Source organism: Mirounga angustirostris, unplaced genomic scaffold (assembly GCF_029215605.1).
Source record: "Mirounga angustirostris isolate CCGP_5_RB_7025 unplaced genomic scaffold, mMirAng1.0.hap1 SCAF_4, whole genome shotgun sequence".
Lineage (NCBI taxonomy): Eukaryota > Metazoa > Chordata > Mammalia > Carnivora > Phocidae > Mirounga > Mirounga angustirostris.
This window is the reverse complement of record NW_026991712.1, coordinates 153119042-153142543: the sequence shown is the minus strand read 5'-3', so window position 1 is coordinate 153142543 and position 23502 is coordinate 153119042. Positions and strand designations below refer to the sequence as shown.

The 23502-nt window shown below is 54.4% G+C and overlaps 1 protein-coding gene and 1 long non-coding RNA gene across 4 annotated transcripts; one reads left to right on the top strand and one right to left on the bottom strand.

The window, feature by feature from the left end:
- Positions 1–6212: 6212 nt before the first annotated feature.
- Positions 6213–14110, bottom strand: LOC123859636 (uncharacterized). Of its 3 annotated transcripts, XR_010410945.1 has the most exons (4): positions 13181–14110; positions 8781–10537; positions 7210–7376; positions 6213–6366 (listed from the first exon to the last, which is right to left on the bottom strand). It is a non-coding gene; the product is annotated as an uncharacterized LOC123859636 (long non-coding RNA). The 3 variants fall into 3 exon arrangements; XR_006794539.3 differs by lacking the exon at positions 8781–10537; XR_006794540.3 differs by lacking the exon at positions 8781–10537 and having other exon boundaries at positions 13704–14110.
- Positions 14111–14198: 88 nt separating this feature from the next.
- Positions 14199–16834, top strand: FOXD2 (forkhead box D2). Its single transcript, XM_045895424.2, has one exon. The coding sequence runs from the start codon at positions 14555–14557 to the stop codon at positions 16040–16042; it is 1488 nt and encodes a 495-aa protein (XP_045751380.1). The 5' UTR covers positions 14199–14554; the 3' UTR covers positions 16043–16834.
- Positions 16835–23502: the final 6668 nt, after the last annotated feature.

Sequence of the window (23502 nt, the reverse complement as noted above, 5' to 3'; positions counted from 1 at the left end):
CTTTCTTTCTTTCTTTCTTTCTTTCTCTTTTCCATCCTCCCTTCCTCTTTTCTTTCTTTCTTGCTTGCTTGCTTGCTTTGCTTGCTTGCTTGCTTGCTTTTTGTCCCAGCACAGGGCTCGAACTCAAGACCCTGAGATCAAGACCTGAGCTGAGATCAAGAGTCAGATGCTTAACTGACTGAATCACCCAGGCGCCCCTCCCATTGTTTTCTTTTGAATGAAGTGCAAGCATTCCTTCATATGGCAGGCCATGCCACCAACTGGCCCAAATGCAGCATTTACTTATAAGGTCTACATTGTTTTTTGTCTTATCTCAAGATTAAAGGAGTACTACTTGATAATAAATGTAAATGAAGACTCTAAATATCAGGTCTCTGATATTTATATCAGGAGTTCATGTAAGTGGTTCATTATATGCTTATATGAATGTGTTTAAGATCACTATTGAAATGAAAACACAACATTCAAAAATGTTCATAAGTTCCTACATGTATAAGAATATGTTCTTGGACCACATTTTGAATGAAGCCCTTGAAAATTTAAAACTGCTTATCTAAATAACCCTCAGGTTAGAGGAAAATTGAAACTACAGACTGCCCATAAATTAATAAAGGTGAGAATAGTACATATTAAAATCTGTAGGATAGGGGCACCTGGGTGGCTGAGTTGGTTAAGTGGCTGCTTTTGGCTCAGGTCATGATCCCACCCCCCCCAGTCAGGCTGCCCTGCTCAGTGGGGAGCCTGCTTCTCCCTTTGCCCCTCCCCTTGCTCATGCACACACACACTCTCTCTCTCTCAAATAAATAAATAAAATCTTAAAAAAAAATCCATAGGATGTAGTCAAATCTGTGCTCAGAGGAAATTTCATAGCCCTAAATATGCTATTAGAAGGGATCCTGGATGGGGTGAGGTGGGGAGACCAATGAAAAGGCTACTGTAGTATCCAGGCAGAGAAGGATGGTAGCTTAGTGGAGATAGCAGTGGTGATGGAGGAAAATAGGTATACAAGGGGCACCTGGGTGTCTCAGTCGTTAAGCATCTGCCTTCAGCTCGGGTCATGGTCCCAGGGTCCTGGGATCGAGCCCCATATTGGGCTTCCTGATCCGCGGGAAGCCTTCTTCTCCTTCTCCCACTCCCCCTGCTTGTGTTCCTGCTCTCGCTCTCTCTCTCTCTGTCAAATAAATAAATAAATAAAATCTTAGAAAAGAAAAGAAAATAGGTATACAAAAGTATAGAAAAGGGGTGCCTGAGTGGCTTAGCCGGTTAAGCATCTGCCCTTGGGCTTGGGTCATGATCCCAGGGTCCTGGAATTGGGCTCCCTACTCACTGGGGAGCCTGCTTCTCCCTCTCTCTCTGCCTGTCACTCCCCTATATGTGCTCTCTCTCTGTCAAATAAATAAATGGAATCTTAAAAAAAACCACAAAGGTATAGAAAAAAATCAATCAGTGGCTAAAATCTTCCTATTCCACAGAGGTTACAAACTTTCCCATATAATCATAGCCTCATGCTGACCCTGAAAGCTTGGGGTGGTCATTTGACTGGTAGACAACCTGGCCTGGCTTGACTGATTTAAGGAGTGATTAATCTCAGTAGACCCATTAGTACAGAAGAAACCGAAAACACTGTCAGAAACTGTCCCTCCATTGCGCCAACCTAGGCTAGTTGGTTTTGCCCATGAAGTCTGTCAAACTATCAAGGAACCTATTTTTCTAGTTATATAAATTGTTCTAGAACACTGAAGAAATGGAAGTCATTCCAACTCTATCTATTTCATGAAATTTTCAAAGCCTGATAAAGAAGGGGTGAGAATGCAAAATATAGCCATTCTCACATATGAAAGCAGATTCAAAGTTCCTCGATGAAATATCAGCAAATTGAATCTAGTAGTGTATTACCAAAAAAAAAAAAAAATGCATGATCAAGTACAGTTTATTCCTGGAATGCAGGGTGGCATTATTAGAATTATCAGCTCCGATTTACAGGATATGAAATTGGGGCTCATAAAGGTTAAGTGACTCACCCAGGTCAAGCTGCAAAGTTACTGACTCAGAACTTGACTCTAGGGGCCCCTGGGTGGCTCATGCTCCTTGCTCAGCTGGGAGCCTGCTTCTCCCTCTCTGCTGCTCCCCGTGCTTGTACTCTCTCTCTCTGTGTCAAATGAATAAATAAAAATCTAAAAAAAAAAAAAAAGAACTCGACTCTAGGTACACGTAACTCCAATGTCCAAAGTCATTCTCTGCCTCTGAGGAAGAGGCAAGTGGAAATGGAAATTTGGCTACAAAGTGCCCCCAAATTCCTCTAATCACCCCAATATCTGCCCCCTCCACCCCACCCCCGCCCTGATCTTGAGAGGTACTTTCCAAGCCAAGTGACAAGTTTTGGGTTCCTTTTTCTTTCAGTTTTCTACTTCCTCCCCTTCTGGGCTCCCCCACTCAGACCCCTTTCCGTGTGCTCCCCTCCTCCCTCCCTCCCTCTCTCATCAATTTTGTGGAGACGAAAGCGCCACCTATTGGCCACCTTGTATGCGCTTGACCAGGATCCATTTGGATGCTACTTGGGGCTGGGAGTGGCTTCTGCTGCTGAAAGTCACTCACTCCAGTGAGGAACCCAGTTGCTTGGTGTGGAAGAGGAAAACTGGCTGCAGTTACCACCTCGCCTGGGAAGCGCTCCCAGATCGCCCTTCCTCCTCCATTCTTCTTGGCAGCCCTTGGTAGCTGCCCCATTGTAGGGGGGCTTGGATGGGATAGGCAGTCCCAGCTGCCAAGAATTGATCTACTCTGTGAGAGGGAAATAGAGGAAAGCATGCTGGGCTGAGGTCAGGAAATCTGAGGTCTGGTCAAGCACTTAGGCAACTCCTGTCCTTTCTCTGTCTTTTACAGCCATTTGCAACACTCTCCAAGCTCTGTGACTGTGTGTTCCTCCCCAGCGGAGGACTCAGATGAATCAGACACTGCCCTGCTCAGAGGAGGCAAATATAGGTGGGTGACAATATAGTACGCAGAGTGCTGACAAGATGAGGGGGTGTGTGGTCACCTTGGTCACTCACCAGTTGGAGCCTCTGCCTTGAGCTCAGGCTCAGGCTCTTCTGAAAGAGGGAGGATGTGCCTTGCCCTCTCTGCCAGGGTGATATGGCTTTTGTAACTACTGAAGCCATTATGATGGTGGGTGAGGATATTCTACCCTGTTTCCCTCACTGGGTAGTCTCGCTAGGGCTGGGCACACTGGACTTTGGCCTGAGATACCCCTTGTCTGGAGGCTGGGCTTGAGGTTTCGGGGCTGGAGGAGAATTAGAGACAAGAGGTCCGGACCCTGCTTGAGGGGTACGCAGGCCCCACCTTAAGCATCAGACTGGCTTCCTGAATTGTGTAGGGACCGGGGCTTGGTGGGCTTCACAAGGAAGGCTTCCCGGAGGAGGTGAGCTCTGGTTTGGGGTTTTGAAGAAAAGGAGAAGCCAGCTATTCCAGTTTCTGTGAAACACCCTTTCCTCCATCCTAATCCCTGTCCAGCCTGGCAGGCTAAAAAAGTCCACTACTTCCAAAGCAATTTAGATGGGACCAAGACAAGAGGCAGAGACAGAGAAAGATGGGCAGAAAAGAGCAAAAGGGTAAGGTAGAAAGTTTGGGGTCTTAGCTAGCAGACTCGCCTACTTCCCTGCCTGATGGGCTACAGGCCAGTGCCCATAGGCACCCACTAGATTGGGCTTAAATGTCCCTGCCTTCCACATTAGCCACCAGCCATATTTTCAGGTTGGAGTCCATAGAAAGTGTTTACCACATAGTTACAGTTTTTATTACTCATATGTTCTACATACTCAGCCTTATTCATTCAGATGATTCCATTGTTTGCTTTAAAGTATCTATTCAATTGTTGTATTGGCTATATATTTACTTGGCTTTAAAATATAAAAGAGTATTGAGTGAAAGGTCTCTCTTCCATTTTTGTTCCCCATTTATTTGCCCCAACAGATGTTTATTAGTTTTTTATTCATTCTCCTAGATATTTTTGTTGCATATGCAAACCAAAACAAATATATTTTCTCCTTTAGAAAAACACAATTGGAAGCATAATGTTTTGTTTTTTTTTTTAAAGATTTTATTTATTTATTTGAGAGAGAGAGAGAATGAGAGAGAGCACATGAGAGGGGGGAGGGTCAGAGGGAGAAGCAGACTCCCTGCCAAGCAGGGAGCCCGATGCGGGACTCGATCCAGGGACTCCAGGATCATGACCTGAGCCGAAGGCAGTCGCTTAACCAACTGAGCCACCCAGGCGCCCCAGAAGCATAATGTTTTTACACTGTTAAGTATCTTTAATTTTTTCACTCAATGATACATCTCGGGCTCTTTCCAGATCAATGGATAAAGAACTTCTTTATTTACACAGCATACTGTTTCCTTGTGAGATGTGCCATTGTTTGCTTAATCAACCCCCTGTCAGTGGACACTTAATACTGTCTCCCACCTTTCGGCCTTCCAGACCCAGCTGCAGTGAGAGCCCGTACGTGTCCCATGTGTGCAGATATATCTGCAGGGGAAGTTCCCGGAAGTGCATTTCCACGCAGTCCCTGTCAGCACACTAAGCTCCCTGGGACCACACTGGCTCTTTTGGCAGCTGTCCACTTTTATTTCTCAAAGGGACCCTTGGTGACCATGGTCAGAATTCCACTTTCTCAAACCTCACTGCCCTCTCCCCTGTGACCTTCCCATCAGAACTTCCCACTAGGGCCCCTCACCAGATGGTTTGGCCTCTGGATCTGGGAAGCCTGGGCACTTGCCACTTCTAACCTGAGTGGGGTCTGTGCCCTGGCCATCAATCTGTCCAGAGTGATGGCTCCTTCTCCCTTTCAGTCTCCCAACCCTGGGCATCAGAGACAGGTGTAGGAAGCTCGCTCTTCAGACCTCCACTGTTCAGGCCTCCAGGCCTCCTGCCAAATGCTGCCATCTCCCCTTCTCTGCCATCCCTCATCCCCAATTGTGACTTCCTTCTGATCATCGGGTCATGTTCTAAGATCTGCTCCTCTCTGGCCTTGGATTTCCCATTTCACTGGGAGTGGCCCTGCTTCATGGGAGGAAGTGGATGAAGGAAGATCCAGCAGCAGGCCCCCTGTGAGAGGCATGCATGTGACTAAGGGGGAGCCAAATCCACTTCGTAAAACAAGGCCCTCAGTAGCCTGGGAACATCTGGGTTGGACCAGACCTGTGGTGTCAGCTCATGTAGCAGATGGCACCATTCTGGCTGACTGAGACAGGATGAGCAGGAGCCTGGGCAGGTCAAGACCATGCAAACATGGTTATTATTATTGCTGTGAATGGCAATCACTCACCTTTGGAATTGTTAGGTAGGGCACAGTAGTTAAGAGCCCTGATTCTTGAGCCAGATTCTTGAGTTCAAAACAGGAGATGCACTTCTTACATGTCAGATAAGGAAGCAGAAGACCTGGGAGGGGCACAGGCAGGGATGAGAGGAGATCTCAGGCCCCTAGACTCAGGCTCCACTGCTCTTCTCCAGTTGCAGGAACAAACCAGGGGGAGGTGCATTCAACAGGCAGGTTGGAGCAGGTATCCTAAAAAATGTCAAGGTTGGGAGGCCAGCAAGGATCCTCTCTGAGGCATCCTGACTCATAGTTGGCTCGTTCTAAGCGTCAGGAGTCTCTGTGAAGTGACAGCTAGGAAATTTCCTTGGTTTCTGTCTCCAACCCAGCTATCTGGATCCTTCACAAACAAGGACACTGGGGCTTAGAAAGGTATTTGTTTGAGACTAATACATGGTGGAGGCATAAGCTGAACCCATCTCTAAGACTTATAGTCTGTCTGTTGTGCCTAGATTCCTATCCAGTGATCACCCAGCCATAGCTCACACATTTCCAGTGATGGGGCGCTCACTCCTATCAATGTCACCTATCACCTCTCTGAGCGACAGCCCTATTAGAAGGCTCTCCTTCCATGGAGTCACAGATATTGAGTCTCCTGACAGCCTTCAGGCTCCCTTTTGCCATGGTCTCTGTGCTCCAGGTCAGTCCTGTAGAGATTTGAAGGTGGGGGCTGTGTCAACGCTGAGCCCTTTATTCTCCAGGCTAATGACCCTAGACTGGTCCTTTGTGTCTATAGGGCATCTTTCCATCCCCTCCTGTATTAATTAGGGTTAAGTGCAGTTGTGAGTAACAGACTCCACTACCACCACCCCCCCCCACCAAAGAAAATTCCACAACAGTGGCTTAACCAATATTGAAATGTATTTCCTTTCCCCGTAAGTCTTGAGGCAGTTCAGGGCGGTATGGCACCTCAAAGGTTTTAGGGACCCAGGATCCTCCTCTCTTATGGCTCTGCTGTTTGTGAAATTCAACTCGAACTCGCAGAACGTCATTACACCTAGTTTAAGAAAAGGGAGAATATCTTTAGAATGTCTGGGAAGTCTAAGGATTCGAGTTTTGGGCAGAGCTGGTGGACGCAGCACTGTTGTTAAACTGTCTCTCTCTTTAGCCTGTTTCTCCTCTGTGTATGGGCTTCAGTGTCAAACCACATTCTCCACCTGATCTTCTGATCCAAAAGGAGAAGCACTCCTCCTGAAGTCCTAGAGTCCATATATCAAATCTTGTAGAAGGAGTGACTGGCTTGGCTTAGGTCCCTTACTCCTGACTAGACCAATCACTGGGACTTGGGTTTGCAATGGTTGCTATGGTTGACCTTGCTGGGTTGCCTGTCTACTCTTGGAAGTAAGTGTGAAGGACACAGAGATTGGACAGTCCCATCAGGACCATGTGGACTATGGGAGGGGAAGTCTAATCCAACAGAGAAATGGGATACCCCAAAACTGTAAACATGTTCAATTCATCATGCTAAGGAGAGTGAATTTTGTCTTATAAGCAATGGGGAGCCCCTGGAAGATTTTGTCAGGATTTGGCTGGTTTGATTGGTCACAACATTTTAAAAGAAGGAAACTGAGACAGAGAACACAAGAGAGAAATCCAATGAATGCTGGGGTCAGGGACCATGGAAAGACTCTCTTTCATAGGGGGACGTGTTCTCCTCCCTTCGCGGATGGGGACTGATGGGGGAGAAGCAATGTCTGTTTTCAAAGAACACCTATTTCCGCTGGTGATGGAAGCTATCTGTCTGGGGAGTCCCAGACAAGAGGGAGAAATACATCACACTGTTCATTCATTCACTCATTGGTTCCTGTATCCACATGTGTAACATTCACTGAATACCTACCGTGTGTTGGGTTTTGTGGCTGGCAGGAGGCAGAGTGACTGATAATGATGAGAAATGTTTGATGAGCTTTTTCACAGTTTCAGGCACTGGGCTGAGGGCTTTATACACATTAGCTCATTTAATCCTCACGAGAACTCAGCGAGGTAGGTACAATTATTATCTCCACCCTGTAGAGGAGGAAAAATGAGGATGAAGGCAACATAATGAGTGTTCTCAAGGAACAGTCTACAGAGGGTGACAGACTGGAAGATAAATGATGACAATAGAGGGAGTTTAGTGTTTTGGGGGCACACAGGCAGGAGCCCCTCATAGCCTGGCCAATGGGAGGTGTTGTTGCGGAAAGTGTCTCATGAAGTTTGATATTTGAAATGGGCAGAGGATTAGGAGGACTGAGCCAGGCAGGAGTGAGCTGCAGGTAATGGTCTAGAGCGAGAGAAAGCAGTTTTGAGTGGAGTGCAGGGGTTGGAGGTGTGGCTGGACACAGAGGCAGGGGCCAGGCTGCCTGGTTATCTGTGCAGACAAACACAGGATTCCCTAAAAGCAAAGCAGCTGAGGGCAGCTATCACTGGGGGCTCATGCACATTGCATGAGAATCATCCTCCTAGTTTCTCCTTTAACTTTATAATTGCAAGCACCAGGCGGCCTCTTCCTGCTGCTCTGAGGTCTCAGCAGCACCCCTTGGGTGTGTATTAGCAGAGGTTTCTTAGCCCCTCTCCCCCTTCCCAGGGCAGAGGGCAGGGCGATATTTGCCTGAATTGAGGCTGTATCCAGCCCACCCACCTCCTGAGGCAAGACACTTAGCCAACCCCTGACATTTAGAGTCCTTCAAAGTAGCTTGATCTGGGCTGGGGTTGAGGAAAGGAAGAGTCTGACTTTCCAGGGCAGCTTTGCCCCCTCTTTCTTCCTTCCTGCCCCACCCTGGAGCGGTGACCCCCTCTACCCCATTCTCTCCTGTATTTCCCCTCTCCTTATGTCGACTCCCCCAACCAGGCCTCACCCCTCAAAATGAGCCCTTCCCCACATCCAGGTGAAATGGAGAGGGCTCTGGGCTTGGGAAATGAGAGGTTAGGGATCTAGTTCCGCCTTTGCTACCAATTTGCTGTGTGACCTTGGGCAAGTCAGCCTTCCCTCTGGGTTTCCCTCTCTGGTAAACGGACTTTTAAGACCTACAGTTCAATTTTGGGATAAATGACTTAAGTCTTTTATTTACTGGAGGGAAAGAAAAACAGCACACCCAGCATACAATGCAAAGGGTGGGTGGAGTGTATGGATTAATGGTCTTTTGGAGAACGGCGAGGCAGGAAGCAGGTCGGCTGTGCAGAGCAGGATGCAAGCGCTGTTGTCAAGGGTTCAGGCTTTCAGTTAGGAGGAGCTCAGAGCAGGAAGAGGGCAAGATGCTTTGGGCTCCTGAGAAGCCTTCTTTCTGGAGGAGGCGGGATCTCTGAAAGGATTTCAAGCATTAGTACAGGTTGGGAAAGGAAGCAAGCATGCGCGAAGAGTCCGGAGGTTATGAGTCTCTGGATGAGTTTGCCAAAGGGGTGGGGTGGAGAAAGGGCCCTCTGGTCCTAGACCTGGTCGTCCAGTTCCTGACTCTCTGCGTGGACGCGCCGCTCCTCCAGAGGTCGCTGTTCCCCAGGAATCGGTCACCGGGTCTACATGGCAAGGCCGAGACGCCCTCTGGTCCCCTCGCTCTGCTTCGGTGGGGCTTACGCGGCTCCGCATCCCAGAGGGGTCAGGCACCCGGCATCATTTCCCCAACCACGCAGGGGCTTACGGTTTCACCAGCAACCCTGCCTGGGGCTCCGAAAGGCTAAACGCGACGGCGCGCGCATGTGCGTGTTGCGCCGGTTACCGGGTTCGGACGGCTGGGCCCCTCCTCCCTTCCCTCCCGCCTTGCCCCACTTCAGGGCTGCGGAAGGGCGTCGGGGTCCCGAGGTCTTGCTGCTCCAGCGGGTGGCCTCCAGTTGGTGGGCAGGAGGCCGCCGCTACACTCTTCCCGGCTCTCCGCCGCGCCGTGCCCGTGCGCTCTCCTCTCTCTCCCCCGGCTCTCGTCCCAAACCCACACCCAGGCTTGCACCCTCACACATCCTCCTTCCCCGCCAGGGTCACGCTGCGGACCTGGAGTGGGTTCGCAGTCCCAGCCACGTCGCGCCGCTTCCGGCGCTGGGGCAGAGCGGTGGTTTTGGCCGGCGAGGCTTCCAGGGCAGTCCCCGCACCCATCGTGCGTTTGGCAGGGGAGCACTCGGGACAGGCGCGGGTCGGACACACAGAGCCACCGGCGTCCGGAGGGGCACACGCACGCGGAGGGAGGAGAAACAGACCCTCGTTCGCAAAAACCCGGGACGCACTTAGACAGTAGGGGCACTCAGACCTGAGGCTGACGCTCCGACACACCTGGAAGCGTCCCCTCTCCCTTGCCCCCAGCTGTGCGTCTCCCCTGCGAGGGGAGCCTGTCGCACCGCGGTCGCTGCGAAGCCAGAGCCCCAGGTTGGGCGGCTGCGGAGCCGCGCTGTTTTCACCCTTGCCTGGGCCCGCAACCCTCTTCCCGCGAACCAGAGTCGACCGGCTCCGCAGCTCGTTCGGGTCTCAACCGCTGCTCGGTGCTGGGGCTCAAGGGAGCCCCCCCACTACGTAGTCCCAGGATGGGGGTGCCGGGAGGCGGCTGTGGCCAGGCATGGTGAAAGAAGAGAAAGACATTTTTTTCTGAGAAGTGGGGGGTACGTGGAGGTGTGGGGAGCAGTTCAGAGGCGCTTGGGGGAGGACGGGTGGTGGGCTGGGGCGAAGGCACACAGGCGGGGAGCCCTGTCATTTCTCTGCTTGCTGTGGGTCCGGCCTCTCTCTGAACTCTGACCCGGGGCCCTGCTCCTGTGTGTGGGGAGCCCCGCCGCCTGAGGTTCTTCCTCTCAGGTCTCCTGATCTGGAATCTCCCGCCTCCCGCCCGGGCCAAGGGAGCCGATCGCTCTGGAACAAGCGGAGATGCCCCGGCTTCCGCCAAACAACTGTCGCCCCCATCCCCCACACCCGAGCTGCAGCCGATGGAGGAACGGAAAGAGGGGGCGGCTGCGCGGGTCTCGCAGCTTTCCCCGAGACTGGCAAGGTTTGTGAATAAAATTGGAGAAGTGTGCGGGCGTGGTGTCCCCCTGCCCGGCTGAGGCCGTACTGTGCTCGCAGAATTCATCCGGCGGGGAGGCCGCGCGTGAGGTCGGTCCGCTCCGCGTCCCGCCTCCTGCTCGCTCAGCGCCGCTCTTCGCCACTTTCGCGATTGACTTCATTATATTCTCAAAACCATCTGATAGCTGTCGTTTTCCCTAAGTCGAGAACAGCACGTCTACGGCGACCATAAGAAGCCAAGGGAGGAGCCATAAAGGGAGGGACACCACTGATAGCCAGCAACACATCACAATAAACATGCAACAACTCCCTGGCTGTCCGGGCATTTTGGGGTGGACCCCCCTCCCAACATGCGACCCCAAAAGCCTCCTTCCAGTTGTTTCTTGGCTATGCGAAGGAGGTAGCGAAATAGTAAGGCAGAGGAAGGAGAAGGCCAGACCCTACTAGGGACACTGTAGCCAAGGCCCCCAGAGCCTGTTGCCTTCTGCTTCTTGGAAGCTTCCGGCATGGGCGCTGAAGCATAGATTTTCCTTGGAGGGAAGTGACAGAGTCACCCAGATAGCAAATGTGACCGGAAGGTTTGGAAGAGGCTGAGCCCACAGGTGGGAAAGGCTGGTGCCAGCGGAGAAGTGCAGAAAACGAAATAAATTCCCAAGGTCCCCCTCGACCTTCTCCCAGCCCCCAGTTCACCTACTCCTGGTGTTGTTCAACACAAACTGGCCCTTCTAGATTTACACCAAAACCTTGGGAGGGATGAGAGGTTCCTAGAAACACCTCTCCCGAGCTTGGTGAGGGGCTACGCAGAGTTATTTGGATAAGTAAAGGAGTTCTGGCCTCTGAGTCTTGACACCTGGGTCCAACCCAACCCTGGGAGTAGCGTGGGGAGCTTCAAGAGCCTGGCCAAGTCACATGATTTCCAGAGCCTGTTTGCACTCCTGTAAAAGTGTGTGTTTGAAGGGTCCAGGATTCCTTAAGATCATGTCCCGCCCCCACACTGCAGAACAGGGACTGAGGGCCTGTATCCCTTCCCCCCAACCTGGGCCTCAGCAAGCAGCGAGTGTGAAGCAGAACCAGGCAGAGGCAAGAGCCCACAGCCACGGCGGCTCTGTAGAGTCTTGCCTGGACCTTCAGAACCCAGGAGATGTGGGCAGCAAATGTCTCAGCCAGCCTGACCCTGAAGCTGGGCAGGAGGCCGGAGCCTGGGGAGCCAGAAAGTGCTGGCAAGGGAGGAAGGGACTGGCGAACGCCTGCCATTTTAGAAATGAAGACATTCAGAAGGTGAGGTGTAGTAAGCTGAGGCCAATGTTGATTTTCCTCTCCATTTTCTTAGATACTAGCAGGGCAGAACCGGGCTGGAGCTGATATGCCGTAGACAGTTTGGGCTACCTGTGAGTACCAGAGAGAGCTCCACGAAGTAATACACAAGCTTGGGGTAGGTGTAGGGTTGCCAGATAAAATAAATCTGCTAAATCTAGCAACCTTAGATATGTGAGTTTATTTGGACTCATGCAAAAAACTTCTTTCCAACCCTCGCCCCCCACCTTTTTCTCTGGAGGGCCTTATCACCTAGAAAAGGGCCACTACCCCTGCCCAATTGCTTGTCCATGGTTTGAGGACTGGACCTCTTCTCATCTTCCTGAGGACAGGAAGGAGTAGCGAAGGAGGTAGCGAAAGGGCTGCTCCCCCTTTCTGGCCGGACTTGTAGGCTCTACGGACCGGCCACAGTCTGCATAAACTGTGCAGACTGCATACCAGGTGGATTTATGCAGACCCTGCATACCAGGTGGATCCCCTTGGTCTGAGGAGTGTGTGTAGGGGGAACAGAGGACTTTCTCCCCCAGGACAGGGGCAGTCAGACCTGCTTCCACTCTCCTCTGCTCTTAGCCAGATGGCTTGAGAGGATGGAGACCTCTATCATGAAGATTAAGTGACAAGCACCTGGCCCTGCTCTATCTTGTAGGAGCCTAGGTGAGTCTCTTCCCTTCTCTGGGCCTCTGGTTGCCCCACCCCACCCCCCTCTGGGCCTCTGGTTGTGGAATGGGAAATTTGGATTTACACTAGATTATTCCATAGGCTGGAAACTGTTAGATGAAAGAATGTATCCACCCTCACAACAATCCTGCTGAACTACAGCTTGCAGGGGCCTGGCGATCCCTCACACCCTGCTTCCAGCACTTATCTATAGGGGATCTGATTCAGCATAGTGACCAGAGAGGGTTAGATAACCCAGTTACCCCAATACGGGTAACCCAGTGGAGGGCTAGACCATAGCTTGAGATCCAGGTGGGAGACTACACCCCCACCTGCTTTCTCTCTCCCCAAGAGTCTGCAAAGTGCTCTCAATATCCTCTTCATAAGTAGCCTAGAGTGATATAGCTACTTTTAGGTATTAGTCATGAAGGTAGGTGCGCTTTTAAATCTCATTTTTACAGAGGGAGAAACAGAAGCAAAAAGAGTTTAAGAAATGTATCCAAGATGACAGAGCTCGTAAATAAGCAAGCCAGGACCAGAATCCCAGCAGCCTAATTTCAGGGTTCCTGCTCTTAACTACTAGGCAAAGCAGGAAACTGAGGCTGGGTAGGGAAAGTACCTTGCTGATTGTCATACAGCCTTGAGACAGCTGAGGGCAGCTGGGTCTCGGGCCTCGCCTGCCGGAGATCTGACCACTGCGCGGCGCTGGCGGGGCAGCAGCCCGTCTATCAGCTCAGTTCTTGCCCACCACCAGCGCCTACCACCCCTGTCACCGCTCACGGTTGAGATGGGCCCAGTCTACTGGTGGCTGGGTTCCTGACCAGGGGAGAAAGGAGGCTAATGGGCTGGGCAGAAACCCGGCTCGTAAGAAGAAGGGCACAGGACCAACCTTGTGTGCACGGGCTCCTGAGAGACGAGACAACGCGGGCCTGGGGCTGAGGTCAGGGTTCATTGAGGAAGGTGTCTGTCGGGGTCCTGTGGCCGGTCCGTAGAGCCTACAAGTCCGGCCAGAAAGGGGGAGCAGCCCTGCAGTGCGACTGGGGGTAGGGAAATGGAGCGAGGGATTCTCGGACCCACGAAGAGACACCCAGACAAATGCAGGGTTTCCACAGGAAACAAGGCAGAGATTCACCGAAGGCGAGAGACAGAGTCACAGAGCCCAAGACAAACGGATACCCGGACCGAAAAGGGCAGGGTGCAGGCAAACTCAGAGCGATGGGTCGGTCCGCGCTCCCGGAATGCGGCCGAAGCGCCGCACATAAGCTTCGGGGAGAGGGCGACGGACAGGCGACGCGCTCCCCGGGTCTCCCCGCACACACTTCTGCGTCCGGGGTCCCGCGCCGCAGCAAGAGGATGTGTGGCGGGGTCTCGGCTTTGGAAGGGAGGAGAGGGGCGCAGCCGGAATCTCTCACCTCTCCGAGGCCCGAGGCTGAGAGCGCCAAGTTTGCTCCTCGCGGTCACTCAAGTGCGTCTCCCCTTGGGCCGGAAGCCGCTTGGGATCCGGCGGGCCCAGCTCGGGCGGCTTAGGTCGGGCCGTCTCAGGCTCCCGCTCGAGCTCCAACTGCGCTTCGGCCTTGGTGGCCCAGGGCGCTGCCTTGGGTAGATGAAGGGTGGGGGCTGTCGCTACTTCTCCCGGCTCCGTTTGGCGCCCGCGTGGACCTTAACATCCAGGGGCTGAGCGCACTGGCTCCAGGCGGCGGCTCCGGGGAGCGGAGCGTTTGCGGGATCTGCGGGCGGAGGAGGACCCGCCTCCAGCCACCCGAGCCAGCTCCCGCCGCGGCGGCTGTTTGTTCCCGCCGGGCCCCTCCGCCGAGGCAGTCCGCCCGCCCCCTCCCGCCCCCTCCCGCCCCGCCCCACCCCGCTCGGGGAGCTCCGCCCCGGGTTCGCGCTCTTCCGCCTTAGGCAGCCGCGAGGCGGGAGGGACTAATTCCCCTACCCCCCATCCCGGGGGCACTGGGGGCCGACACCGGCCAGGGTCAGGGGCAGCCTCAGCTCCTTCCGCCCACGCCCCGGGTGCAGGCGCCCGGCTCCGGCTCCCGGGGCGGCGGATACAGCAGCCAGTCGGGTGCTCACCGAGAGGTGAGAGCGGCGAGTTGGGCCACGAGGGGTCGCTGCGGAGCTGGGGGACACCCCTCCCTCCCCGCCTCAGTCCCCCGCCCCCTCCCCGCCCGCGCGCAAAACACACTCGCCCCAGAGGCAGCGCGGCGGAGCCGGAGCCGCGGCCGGAGCGGAGCCGGAGAACGGCGGTGGCGGCGGCGGCACCATGACCCTGGGCAGCTGCTGCTGCGAGATCATGTCCTCCGAGAGCTCCCCGGCCGCGCTGTCCGAGGCCGACGCAGACATAGACGTGGTGGGCGGCGGCGGCGGCAGCGGTGGGGGGGAGCTCCCTGCCCGCTCCGGGCCCCGCGCCCCCCGGGACGTGCTCCCCCACGGCCCCGAGCCTCCTCCGGAGGAAACCGAGGCGGACGCAGCCGAGGACGAGGAGGAGTCCGGCGGCTGCTCGGACGGCGAGCCCCGCGCTCTAGCGCCCCGGGGGGCGGCGGCCGCAGCGGGAAGCCCCGGGCCGGGCGCTTCGGCGGCCCGGGGCGCGGCGGGGCCCGGGCCGGGACCGCCGTCGGGGGGCGCGGCGACGCGGAGCCCGCTGGTGAAGCCGCCCTACTCGTACATCGCGCTCATCACCATGGCCATCCTGCAGAGCCCCAAGAAGCGCCTGACGCTGAGCGAGATCTGCGAGTTCATCAGCGGCCGCTTCCCCTACTATCGGGAGAAGTTCCCTGCTTGGCAGAACAGCATCCGCCACAACCTCTCGCTCAACGACTGCTTCGTCAAGATTCCCCGCGAGCCGGGCAACCCGGGCAAGGGCAACTACTGGACGCTGGACCCGGAGTCGGCCGACATGTTCGACAACGGCAGCTTCCTGCGGCGCCGCAAGCGCTTCAAGCGGCAGCCGCTACCGCCGCCGCATCCACACACGCACCCTCATCCGGAGCTGCTGTTGCGTGGCGGGGCTGCGGCGGCGGGGGACCCCGGCGCCTTCCTGCCGGGCTTCGCCGCTTATGGCGCCTACGGTTACGGCTACGGCTTGGCGCTCCCGGCCTACGGCGCACCCCCACCGGGCCCGGCTCCGCACCCGCATCCGCACCCGCACGCCTTCGCTTTCGCCGCCGCCGCCGCGCCTTGCCAGCTGTCGGTACCCCCAGGCCGCGCCGCTGCTCCTCCACCCGGACCTCCGACGGCCTCGGTGTTCGCGGGCGCAGCCTCGGCTCCGGCCCCTGCGCCTGCCCCGGGCACAGGGTCGGGCCCCGGCCCCGCAGGCCTGCCCGCCTTCCTGGGCGCCGAGCTGGGCTGCGCCAAAGCCTTCTACCCCGCGTCGCTGAGCCCTCCCGCAGCCGGCACCGCGGCTGGTCTGTCTACCGCACTCCTGCGCCAGGGCCTCAAGACGGACGCGGGCGGTGGTGCGGGCGCCGGGGGCACCGGGGCCGGGCAGAGGCCTTCCTTCTCTATAGACCACATCATGGGCCACGGTGGCGGCGGGGCAGCACCCCCGGGCGGAGGCGAGGGCTCCCCGGGATCGCCTTTCGCGGCGGCGGCGGGTCCTGGGGGTCAAGCCCAGGTCTTGGCCATGCTGACTGCCCCAGCCCTGGCTCCAGTGGCCGGCCACATCCGCCTCTCGCACCCCGGGGACGCGCTCCTGTCCTCAGGGCCCCCGTTTGCCAGCAAAGTCGCCGGCCTCAGTGGCTGCCACTTCTGACCACGTCGAGCTCAGGGCCGGTAAGGCCCGCACTCAGCCTCTCCCGGGAGCTCCTGCGGTCTCAGCGGAACTCAGGGAGTCTATTTATGAAGAGTCTCCAGACCTTGGGCCGGCGCTCGTGACTTGGCACTTCAGGCTCCACGCTCATAATTTTGCCAATAGTTGGGACGAAGCGGGCTCCATCGCTCAGGGAGAGGCCCAGGTCTATGCGATGAAATCGCAAGCCATGATCCCACTCCAATATGAGCAGTAAAAGGGGCGGGGGGTATCCTTCACTTTTCCCCAGCCTCTGCGCCTCTCAGAGGCCCGGGAGGAATGCTTTCCCAGAGAGATGTCTGCCCAGGCCCTGCAGATTCCGCCAGAAACACCCAACTGCGCAGAGAGGTCTCCCTTTCTGCCTCTCCCTCACTCCTTCCCCAACTTTGAGGCACTGCTTGTCCAATATTATAATTTAAAGATACCTATTATCCGCTTTGTGCTTAAAAGAAATTTTCAACTTTTTTTTCTTGCTGTTCTCCAAGGAAGTTAGTTTTCTCTGAAGCCTAAAGCAGTGTCTACACAAGCGAAGTTGAACGGAGAGGTTGAGCGAGGGGTCTCCACAATCCCTGCAGAAACCCCGGATCCCACCACACTGAGGAACATCCTCCCTCTTTAGTGTTGGGGTGCTTTTGAAGGAACTTTCCCCCTTTCCCATGGCCGGCTGGGTCCAGCCATCCAGGGCCAGCGGCCCTCTCAGTGCTCTGCTCTGTCCCAGGCCCTGGGATATTTATTGTAGCTAAAGGCAATGAGGTTGGGGTGGGAGAGGAGGGTCTGGGTCAAGGACTGGAGAGGTGGGGATGGGGTGGGCGAGGGCACATCCTATGGCAGGGGGTCCTGTAATTATGTGTAAATATCTGTACAGCGGGCCGCTATCTGCGTTCTCTGTCCACTGGGTGTGCATTGATTTAGACTTCTCTGTGAAATCGTCTGATGGTTTGTGTGGAAGAAAAAAATCTGTCTTCCCCCCCATTCCCATTGGTGTCAGTTGAATAAATGTATGTGAACTCCAGCAGTCACCAGCTCTGTCTGCTTGCCTGCACTTCCCTTTCCCAGTCGGGGCTCTCCCAGACACCCAACTCCCGGGTAGAGAGGGAGTGGGGAAGGGCCCTGGGCAGCCCAGACAGGTAAAGGAGGGCTTGGGCTTATTGGATACAGGGAATATTGTGGCCTTGGCCTTTGGCTGTTGATGGGGCCAGGACTCTGGGAAGCCTGTGACCCCTGTAGCACTTTCATTTTCGCTCTGGTCCTAAATGTCTGCCTGGGGTTTTACACAGAGGTTTTGTTTCAAATGCACCTGGGGATTCTTATCTTCTGGTTTAGACTTTAGCGTGGCAGGGGCTTATCTGGGTGCCCAGTGCTCATGGACACTGTATCCACTAAGTACAGTTTGAGTGAATTGTGTGTCTTGTTGCATATTCTGTATGCCTCTGCGTGCGGAGGCTTTCATGGAGCTTATGGTTCCTGTTTGTGTTTCTGAGGGTCATCGTGTATCCTTGCTTTTTGTCCTCCTTTGGGGTGGGGAGTGAGTTGTATTTTAGGATATCTGCATTTTTATTTCTTTGTGTGTTCATGAATGTGTGTCTCTGTTTGTGATTCTCTGTCACTATCTTTTTCTGGGTCCTTAAGAAGAGAGAGACCTCTCTTTAGCCACTGTAGAGCCTTTTTTGGACCCCCCTCCCTCCTGTTGTTGTGGACAGGTCTGAATGAAAAGATTGAATGGTGGGGGGGGGACTGTGAAACTCTTCTTTCCTCTGGCCTGAGAGGGTTAGAAGTGCACTATGAGCCAAAGGAGAGAGGCAGTGCGGTCCTACTCTGTTAAGCCAAACCTTCCCAACCCTTGAGCCATGCTCACAGCCAGAACCAACTGCCGGAGTGCAAAACCATAGGGAGTTATGGCTGGAGCCTTCCATAAGCCCAGTGAGTCTCCCAGCTTGCTGCCTGTGCCTGGGACTCCAGCTGGCCGGACTCAAGAGCATGTTGGGCAGGAGGGGACGCTTTGGGTGGAACAAAGATGGTTACTCAGCTCTCTTCATTCAGCGGAGGACATAGGAGAGAAGGAGAAATGTGGAGGTACAGAACGAGGCATTTTAGCCATTGCGGGAAAACAGACACATGCTGAGGGCGAGTGTTGGGCTAGAGTGACAGAAAGCAAGGAGGAGGAAGACAGGGTCAGGGAACCAGCTTTGGAGAACTTGAGAGGGGCAGTCAGGGAGAAGCCCCACAGGCCTCTTTAGCTAGATTCCCAGGCATTAGCAACAGCAGGAAAGGAGGAGGAGGTAGAGGACTGAGTGCCCTAAGGGAGGAGGGTCAGAATCAGGATCAGGGTAGGGAGAATGCACCAGGGCTGAGGAACAGTGATTGCAACTCCTAAGTCAGTTGATTCCCCATCAGAGGAGAGACAAGGCTGGAGGCGCAGGTAGTAAATGTAGCCCCTTTGCCAGAGGCGAGGTGCTCTCTCCTCCCTCTCCTTGAGAGACTGTAGGAGGGTGGGGAGATCGAATGCAGTGGGCCACCTTCCCATGATTTTATCAAACAGTCCACAAGAATAAAGGTTAGAGTTAGTGGTAGAAAGGGTAATGCCTGCTGATTTCATTTCTTTTCATTTGAGGAAGGTTGAACATGACTGTGTGTGTGTTTGCCCTCAATAAAGCGTTTTGTAGCTTACATGATCTCATTTACCATGAATATGTCACTCCCAGATATTAGGTTGGAGCTTCAAGTAAAAGATTTATCAGTTGGGTTTTTCCTCTTTAGAGGAGAGAAAATTAAGTCAGCCAGAATTCATATCTGATGGTGGATAGGCAGATGAGATACTGCCTCAGTCGCTATTTCCAGGAGAAGCAGCAGATCCTTCTGGACTCCTCAGTGTGTGTTTGTGAAGTAAATGTGTGTGTGTAAATTCATCTGAGCATGTTGCTTGTATGTATATGTGTGTCTTTCCTATCAGGAAGAGGTAGAAATAGGAGGATCGGGCAAGAGTAAGATACACCCTTCCAGGGGCTTCTAAGAAGCTTGAGGCCCCAGACCCGTGACTCAGATCCCAGTTTCCCTATGGGTCAAGAAGGCCAGATCTGGCTCAGATTATGGCTGAGGACTGGGAGCCACAAAGAAGCCACAGTTGCCCAACTGGCCTTGAAAAATACAGAAAAAAAAATTGCTGAGAGATCTTCACTACTGAAGGCAGGGGAGAAGGGAGGGTCTTTAGAATTTGAGACTCCTTTAGGTTGTGTGGGCCCAGAACCTGTAAATTAGGAACTGGCAAGGACCCACCTGGGACCTGGACTGTAGGGAAGAGCAAGAAGGATGAGAGGATTGCAGATTTGTATGGTAGAGCCCTCTGTCCCCACCCCCAACACCCCCAGACCAGAGGGACTCTAAGTGGTTCCTTCCCGCCTGTGGGTGCAAAGGGTGGGTGTTCAGTGTAAGGTGGCTTACTTAGGAGACCAGCTCACTGGGGGGAGAAATAGCCATCCCATCAGGAGCAGCTTCTGTGGGTTCCCTTCCTGTCTGGGTGGAGACAGCTGAGCCGCTACCCCCACAGGCCCCAACAATCGGTGACAATAAGAAAATATCCAGGGCACACCTTCATTTCTCGAGGTGAGAAAAGAAAATGCTAAGAAATCGGCCTGGGGTTCAGAGACTGCTGTCGAGAGCGGGCAGTTTAAAGGGGAAGAAAATTGGCGAATTTCACTGGTCAATTTCACTTCATTTCGTTCAATTTCGTTCAATTTCATTCCTTTTCATCCGGCGCCGGGAGGCCCGAGGCCACAAGGAGGGGGAGGGGTCTTTCCGGACAGAATTTACCCCATCTTGCAGATTTACTTTCTATGGCTGAGAACAGCCTTGATTCTCAAACTTTGACATACGTCTTTCAGCCACGGCTAGGGGCAGGGATTTTATTTTATTGAAGGGCATTTGGTTTGGGTGATCGAGGCACATCGGTGAACCTCTCCCTACTTCTCTCTTGCAGCCCAATTAAAGTGGTTAATTCTTTTCACCGCCGATTCCTCCCCATCTTTCTTTTCTCCTGGGACTCCCCGGACCACCCAGGAGCCGGAGTTGAGGTGGGGGCGGACACTTCCCCTCCATATCCAATTTGTTCTCGCCACAGCGGGCGCGTCTTCGTGGTTACAAAGCGCTTTTCCCCTGATGACTTTTTTCCCCTTTTCAAAAACACTTCTCTCTCTCCCCTTCAACTAGCAACCCTCCCCAGGCCCACCCCTCCTCCCTGTCCGCTCGGGTTTATTTAAACTTCGCCTCCTCCAGAGCCGCCGTAGCGCGCACTTAATGAAGTTGAAGGCTCGGTGAGCCCGGGTGAAGAGGGTTTGGAATCCGTTGAAAGGGGCGTTTTTGTGACACTGATTGGGGCGGGGGTGGGGGCGGTCGCGGACCAGACAATGACCGATCAGGCGGGTTTTCCTTCGCATAGGGTCAGGCGAATAAAGGCGCCGACGCTGTTTAAACGAGGGACCCTGCAAGAGAAAGGGAGAAAAGATTTTGAGTGTGGAGCGTGCCTCGTAGGATTTCGAGCGGTTGGAGCAGGCAGCTCGCGTAGGGTTTTTACGGACCGGATTCGGAATTTAATTCATACCCCGCGCGTACCGCCAAAGAGAGAAGAGAGGCGAGTTTGGGTTTGTGCGTAAATTATTACGATACGTGGTTCCAAAGGTTGTCTAGGCTAAGGACTGGCGATGTGTCCAGGAGGACCATCCGGGATGATGAGACCCAGCTCACATTTGTCCTCGGGGCTGGCGCTCTGAGATTTATGGAGAAACGGTGAAAGAGACCTTGAGGTGGGCAGAGGTCGTACAGGATAATTCAGCCTCCTAAGCTTTGCGTCTATCAGGGTATTTGAGAGCAAAACAAACGTTAACTGGAGTTTCGGAGCGTGATGATTCTGTTCTTTAAGGTCGGATAGACCCGTCCCAGCGTGGAAAGCTGTAGGGAGGACAGAGGTTCCTAGCTCAAGTTTCCGCAACCAATTTTTCCGCGAGCTGGTGGGCGCGGCGCAGCGCGGGGCGGAGCGGGCACCGCCTCCTTTCCTAGCCGACTGAGCGGTGCGGGCCGGACGCTGCGGCCGCGCCGGAGGCCAAGACGCTTCGGGCCGCTGCGAAGCCAGGCGGTTTCCTCCGGTGCCTGCGTCCCCGGGTTGCCCTGGGCGCCGACATCCTTGGGATTGTTTCCCACCCGCGCGGGGTTCCTACCTCGGAGTCCCCGGTCTCCGCCAAGCGCTCTCTTTTCGCTCCACACGGACTCCGAACGGAAGTCGCTCGCTGTCTGCGTCCTCGCGTTGCTCCTTGCCGCGGGGGTCTACGCCGGGTGCCCTCCTGCCGGCCACGGACAGCCTCCTCGCCGCAATTTCGTACTCCTGGAGGGGGCCGACAGGGTCCCGGTCTTCACCCCCGCCCTCCAGCTATTGGGAGATGCGCGGCTGACGAGGGGTACGCAGCGGACCCCGCGGGAGCGGCTGCGGAGATGCGAATAGTTGCCGCTACAGGGGTCTCGCGCGTTTCGCCTTAGGAAGCTGGGGCCCTGTAGGTCTGAGCTGTTTCCCCGGTGCTGGAAAATCTCCTTAGACTGGTCTCACTTCCGGGGCATTTCTGTCTACGCAGGGAGAAGTATCGTTGGAATTGCGGTTGGACGGATTTCAGGACTGGAAAAGACAAATTATTGGGGGAAACTATATTTAAATCCGTCCCTTTGATTCTGTCCCTTCCTAAAAATCACACTGCCTTGAAAAGCATATTTCAAATGATCTGTGTAGACACTGCCAAATAGTGTGTGTGTGGAGGGGTGGGAGGCGCTGAGGGTATAGGAGTGGGGCTTATTGTCCACGTTAATTCTTGCCGCTTACAGAGTGCCCTCGCTTTGCGCTCCTTTACCCCGGCAGGTGTCGGTGCTCCTAGGGCTCCTTGACTTAGATGCCCCATCCCATTCGGATGCAGATGTGTCGGGTCCCTGCTGGTGTGGGGAGATCCCCCACCCCCTGCAGCCCACTTTGGTCCTTCCCTGCCCGCGGGGTCGCCTCTTCTCCTGGGCCCTGTGGGTTCACATCTCAAGGTGCAGAGTTCTATGCAAATGTTTCCATCTTTATGGGCCAGTTCTGGCTTCCCCAAGAGTCACCCCAGTCAAAGAGGGTCGCTGGTGAGGTTATTGCTTAAATTAACCTCAGAGCCAGAAGGCAGGAGCCACTTTCTGCGCTGGAGCGGAAGGGACCAGGCCGCGATCGCACCGCGGATCAGTTGCGGAGTCTCGGAGTGGACCCAAAGACCTAGACTCCCTGTACGAGGAGTCGGATCCCAGGGCTTGGAGGGCTGGCTTTTTGCCCAGTTCTCAACGTCCTGGCCGCTCTGGCCAGTCACGCTTTGTGGAGCCCCAGGCAAGCGGGAGGATTGGGGACCATTCTGAGTGTCCTTTTGCAAACCCATGGGTCTTCGATATAGCAATGCGAGGGCAGATGGACTGCTAGGCCGCTTCCGGGTTCTGATCCACTGCGGGCAGCAGCTCTGGCTTCTGATCTGCATACCCTGCACCTCCGTCCCTCCGTTCCTCTGTCGATCACCTGAAGATTGTGAGGCCAGCGTCAGGGCTTAGTCTGTGTCCAAGAACAGTTTTCCTGCCTGAGGAGTTACCTGGTAAGGATCAAACTGGGGCAAGTTAATTTGCCTCCAGTCCTGGAGATCGCTTTCCTCTCTGGCTTCCTCCTTTTTTCCACAGATATTTATTGAGCACCTACTGTGTGCTGGGCATCGTGCCAGAGATACAAACAAGGAACATCTGCCTAGCATCATTACACTCAAACTAACTTAGGTAGTTGAGAAGCAAAAGACAGGCAAAACAAATGATTATCACCATATTTGAGGTAAAAAAATGTTCGGTGTTTTAAGAGTTAAGGATGGTAGTTTTATTTTTTGATGAGGGTACCAGGTATCACAGCCCAGGGTGTGTATGTGCTTTTTGGATATTTGGGGTCTGTGACTGTGTATATGTTTGTGTATGAGAGAGGACCTGAACATATCAGTGTGCATGGGTGACTGTGCTTGGGGAGGAATATTTGTGAGTGACTGTGTGTGCTAACATGTATATTTGTGACTGTATCAGTTTGAGTCCAAGCGTGTGGTCCCCCCTTCTTGGGTGGCTGAAGCAGAGGCTGGAGGGGGGTGGGTGTGGAGGACTGGGGTGAAAGGGTTAGGAATGGGTCTCTGCAGGAGTGTAGAGAAGGAGGCCTCAGTTTTAAGCCTCTTTTCCTATTCTTCGAGCAAAGGCAGGGGCCATCCATCTTCTCCCGACTTCCTTCCCCACTGCTGACAAGGCTGGGAATGTGGAGCACCCAGTGAGGGTGCCGAGAGGCACAGTGACTTGACCAACAGTGGAGCAGGCTGGTCTCCTCCTGACGCTCCTGCTTCCTCCCTTTCCTGCTG

What these genes read in the sequence shown, in the direction of transcription:
- FOXD2 (XM_045895424.2), top strand. Translation starts at nt 14,555, where the DNA reads ATGACCCTGGGCAGCTGCTGCTGCGAGATCATGTCCTCCGAGAGCTCC.